The 5,562-nt window shown below is 35.9% G+C and overlaps 1 protein-coding gene across 1 annotated transcript; it reads left to right on the top strand.

Moving 5' to 3' along the window:
* Positions 1-92: 92 nt before the first annotated feature.
* LOC112563478 (insulin-induced gene 2 protein-like) lies at positions 93-5,096 on the top strand. Its single transcript, XM_025237361.1, is given in 7 exon segments — positions 93-242; positions 802-1,025; positions 2,168-2,227; positions 2,230-2,291; positions 2,625-2,800; positions 3,092-3,191; positions 3,557-5,096. Coding segments are annotated over 6 exon segments (621 nt in total). The 5' UTR covers positions 93-242; positions 802-844; the 3' UTR covers positions 3,599-5,096.
* Positions 5,097-5,562: the final 466 nt, after the last annotated feature.

Genomic DNA, 5,562 nt, shown 5'->3' with positions numbered 1-5,562 from the left:
TCCTAGAACCTGACCGACTTCTTTCATGAGCTGGTATCAGGCACGTGATAGCACTAGCAAGCATACGAGCACCGCGATTGGTTGAAACTCGTCAGCCGAGGCAGTTGACGTTGAGATTCTCGTCCGATTGCAAGATCACCCTATGGCTTTCTGTTTTGGTTTTGTGAGTTTACCAACCGATGAAGGATAGTTTAGTTGCCAGTCGAGGCAGATCGACTGCTTAGCTCCGTCTCTAGTACAGGGTGAGTCTTGACGTATTTACGCTTATCACAGAAATAGAGCGTAAAGTTTGTTTTTATTGTTTCAATGCCCATCAGCTGATTCACTCTTGGTTTATCTGCAAGTTTGATGTCTTTATCAAACGCAGGGTGAGGATGTGTAATATTCGTTACTGATGAAAATTCAGTGCGTAGTGTACAAACAAAACTGTGTATTATAACTGATAGATGTTGGGTATTCAATGAAATCGTAAAAGTACAAAGCGGCAGTGTATAATTTGAGTGCATTCCTCTCATTCATATTTCTCAGTGCCAGTCACACGTGGGTGGCGGTGGTGGTTAGGTAGTTAGGGTATAATTAAATCGAATATAACCGAAGCTTTTTCCTGTTTGCTTATAACACATTTCATCTATACATTTAGGATTTCTCGTTTTGCTTAAGTACAATTGTTAATAAGTCAGGAACATATTTTGACACCTTAATTTTACTATTGCAGTGAGAAATATAATTCTTCGATTTTTTTTTTATTAGCTTGGATGTGTCTGTGAAATAACTGTCACACTCTCTTGTTCTGTACAACAGTGAGCCAGTTCTTTGACTTTGATATCAAGTGAAAAAGACCAAGATGGTATCAGTGAAGAGCTTGGTGATGCGTGGTGTGATTTTATTTACCCTTGGAGTATTTTTCTTCCTTGTACTCAATATCTTGCAAGTCCAACGTCAAGTAACCGTCTTTCCACCTGAGGTCCTCGCCTCTCTCTTCTCATCAGCCTGGTGGGTAGCGCCAAGCTGTGGTATTGCTGCAGGTAAGTTCAGGTTTTACATGCAATTTAGAATTTTATTTAAACAGCAAGAGCAAAACAGGTGATTCCAAATGGCATAGTAACAGAATGTTTAATAGTGTGGATTTTTTGGGATCAAGTCAGATTTGAGAAATAGTGATAGTGGGACATAAGAGAAAGTTACTAAATATAATGCAAAAATGTAGAAAGCTTTGGCCTAGTCTGACCAAACTCTGCTATAGAAAGTGGTTGGTTACACTCAAGATTCTTTATGCATATCATTACAATATAAAGTTTCAAAAATACTAGATGAGCAGGTGACAATACGCATAATATAAATAATAAATGCAATATTTTTATAATGCATACTCACACTTGTAAGGAGCATGCTCATAGTACCTAAAAATGAGACATGGACAACATACAAGGGACAAGAAGAATAAACTGCATATGAACAATGAAAGGATAAACAACAGTACTGATGATGAATAAAAGACAAATACAGAAAACACAAAGAAGAAACAAGTAACAAAAACTGAAAGTATTGTGATTTTGCACAGAAAGACGAGTAGGAAAGTAGCAATAGGGGTGTGAAAAAGGTCTGGCATTGTGTGGACTGTTGTTGAGAGTAATGCTTAATGAAGAGGTGAGTTTTCAGTGCACATTAAAGGATTCAGTAGTGGGTAGGTTGTGGATATGGAAAGGGAGAGAGTTCCATTGTTTTGCTGCACAGTTGTCACAAATCCTGTAACCACGTTGGCAAGACATGGAAATTCAAAGGAAAAACATTTAAGTGAAACTGTTTGTCAAATGCTGAGTGAATGGGTTAATGGAACAAAGTTTGCACACTTGAATGTGAACATATAAACTTGTAACTGTGCCTGCTAAGCTTATAACTGCTATTTTAATTTGTCCACATTAGTATGACTACTTTAAATGTGCTGCAGTTTTGATCCTGTTTATAATTTTTCAATGCATGCAATTCATTTTATATATCTATAAATACATGTAGCACTTTAACAGTACACTTGGTTTCAGACCTATTGTTCATAATAGGCTTAAGTAATTTGTGAACTAATAAAAGAATTTCAGGTGTCTCCAAAGACCCAGTTTCCATGTGAGCTTTTACTGATTGTAGTGGCATATTTTTCTTTGTTTTTTGGTAGCTGTTATAGGCTTGCTGTATCCTTGCTTGGACAAGCGTCTAGGTGAAGACATGCACATAAAGGAGAATGGTCCAGTGTGATGCGTTGTGTAGCTGTCTTCGTTGGAATCAACCATGCCAGTGCTGTATCCTTAGGAGAAAAAGAAACTTGCTGTAAACTATATTGGAGTTAATTAAATAAAAATAGCATCAGTGGTGCTGTCATAAACCATATTACTATGTGCTATATTATATAGAAGCTCTGAAACTTTGTAACCTATTTTTTTAAAGTAATATTTTTATTTTACTAAAATTACCATTCTTCTGCATTTGAGCCTCTGAACAATTCTTCAGTTTAAAATCCATCTCCTAATATTTGGCAATGGATAAAGCATGTGAAAAGAATACTAACTGAATCTCCCATATTCTCTTTAAAAAATTGCCATTTTTGAGCTTTTGTTTTCCTTAATTAAATTAAGAAAATTGACTTTGCCAACAACGTTCAGTTGTCAGTAAGTTTGGCAGCCATGTCAATAGGCTTGTGGTGGTTGTTTGATCGATCACGCAGTGGATTTGGGCTTGGAGTTGGCATTGCTGTGCTAGCAACATTCGTCACACAGCTTCTGGTCTACAATGATATATGCAGGTCGGCAGAGTAAGGGATTTGGATGCATGTTTTTATGTTGTTATATGTTTTACATTATAATTAAATATTCTAGAAGAATGCATTTCAGTACAGTCAATATATTTGAGGATTCTACATTCCATTAAGATTTTGAGCAATAAGACTCACAACAGGTTTCTTTATTAATTGTGGGTAAGCTAATACTTGCTTTCTAGATGTGAAATGCTTAGCAGAGCCATGCCAGCCATTGAATGATGTAACATTTTGAAGGTTATCACTGGAAGAATGATTGTGAATTGCTACAATATTTTGATTCACCAGGTACACAGAGCCTGATTTCCTGTTTGTTCGTTCTTGGCTGCCATGTGTCTTCTTCTCGGGAGGTGTTACCATGGGAAACATTGGTCGACAACTAGCAGCAGTTAGTATTGCATTCACACACTTCATGTATTAAATCAAAGCTTTAAATGAATTTATTGGATGCTTACATTTTTATCTTAAATCTGTCAACAGCTAAGAACCAAAGTCATCTGATCATTTTTGACTGTTTTAAAATGGTTGACATTCTCCAAAGCAAGAATAATGTCAACATTCAGAAATGTAGTAAATTTTAAGAGTAAATGCATTAAAGAGGGTTCCTTTTGTTTCTGTTTAGTTGCATTCTAAGCGTCATTTTTATTTTTAAACTATTGAGGATGCACGAAGGGCTATAATCAGTGGTGTTTGTCATAGTATACTAATTTTTAATCTTATACAATGTCTTAAATTGTGCATGTACATTTGCAGCATGACTCAGATATGGAAACATCAAAACCCAAGGAAGACTGATAAAATGACCATTCTGCTGGAAGGAAAAACATGATCTTGCCAGGTTGTTCATCAAGTCATCTTTTGCCAGCTGGACTGCATTGTGATAACTAGCACATTGGGGGCATGGCAGATAAAGAATCGCCTGGTAGAACACTTTGTCATAGCCACAGTATGTGACACAGGCATGGAAATATTAAAAATGGAAAATCGCATGTGCAGTTGATTTGGTACAGTGTAATAATATCGACCAGTAATGAAGAATTCCAGCATAAAGATAAGCTATTTGAGTTTTAGGCACATTATTGCCAATGCAGTAAGGTCTTTTACTCCATTTAGGCAATCATTGTGCCAGCCATGCCAAATTCTTACAAGCTGGACTAAGCAGGATTCCACCTCCTAGCAACCTACGTTTTCACTGAATCGACATCATGACTGCTTTCCATACGTTTGTGATGTGGTGGCAAGTCTTTATTGGATTTACCACAGATCTGATATATCAGGGATAAATCATTTTGCACGAAAGTTTTACTTGACTGGGAGCAATTTCTTGCCTCATTGCATCAGGCAGTCGTGCTGGAGAAAAAAAAACAACACAAGATTTTAAAAGTAATTTGATTTTGTTGGTGACTTTTTATTCCATTTCATATAAATGCAATTCAGTTACCCCCATGCAAGTAGGGTGTAGTCTGTGGCAGTTGTAACCAGCTGTAATAATTACAGTACAACTGTTTTCACTATCCAAGTTTAGTTCCTTGTTCTCACCTGGTCTTTGTTAACTGACACATGGTTAGAGTTTGTGTAAAAGCTCCAATCGAACTTGAAGTAGTATTTCATCACCGGTGTATGTGTAATTTATGAACTATAATGAGATTGTGGAGAATGTTTCACAATAGATGTATGGTTGGTCTTGAAAGTTGTGAGACTGTACAAGAAAAAAGGTTCTGCCATGTTTTATTTCACTTTTGTGTGCATGTTCATATTGTCATCTAGTTTTTGGTCTCTGCTGCAAAAGACATTGGTATAAACCACAGGTTTTAAGGTTGGTAATGGTGGCATAATTTCCTGTTGTCTGCTCCATCACCTTCATGTCTGCTGGTGCATTTTATATTTGAATGCTTTTTTTTTTTTTTTTTAATTTAACAAAAGTTTGCATGTAACCAAATTATGAGTTTATGATTGTCTATTATTGTGATATGCAAGTGCATAGCAAAATTTTGAAGTGTTGTGGATGGGGTTGCAGTTGTTTCCACATAGAGTACCATTTTGTACATACTTGGAACAGTTAAATTTTCTGGTTAACAATATTTTGCTGGAATTTAAGTGTTGACTGATAGAAAGCATTGATAATGACAGGTTTTTATTCATATTGGTGATGGACAGTTATAAGTAGTATATAGTCCACTTATTTTAAAGGTAAGAAAAAAATATATTATTAAAAATCGAAAAGTAGCCTCAAGATTCTTGCAAGCGCACAGCGCATGCTGCTTTGCTGGAGTAAACAAAATTTTGAATCTCATTTGCTTCTTGTTACTTGTTCAAGCATACAGTTAGATGCATTAGACTATCCAAACTGGGAATTTACAGTTTTCTTTTTTCAACATATATTTCATGTTTATTGCAATTGAAAGTGCATGGCTCATAAATATCCAAACATTTTCCCCCTTGGGCAAAGAATGCTTTAAGAAAAGGAAAATGCATTGGTGAATTTGAGGTGGGTGGGGGAAGATTCTTTTAACATTCAACAGTAAAGAGGTTAACAAGAAGTTAAAACCAACTAGTGGATAGTACTGTCAGATTTGGAGTTGCTAACTTAATTCTGCTATTTTGTTGGTTCTTAAAATATGGAGCTGGATGGTGCAGAGTAATGGTACAAGTGAAATACAGCTGTTGCAACAAAGGTGATGTCTGAGTGGAAGAATGGTATTAAATTTTAGCATGAATATTTTCTGCTCTGATGTACATGTGAGATTGTTAAGCAATTC

The sequence above is a fragment of the Pomacea canaliculata genome, linkage group LG5 (genome assembly GCF_003073045.1).
Source record: "Pomacea canaliculata isolate SZHN2017 linkage group LG5, ASM307304v1, whole genome shotgun sequence".
NCBI lineage: Eukaryota > Metazoa > Mollusca > Gastropoda > Architaenioglossa > Ampullariidae > Pomacea > Pomacea canaliculata.
Note: the sequence above shows the minus strand (reverse complement) of the source record. Positions and strands in the feature narration are given on the sequence as shown.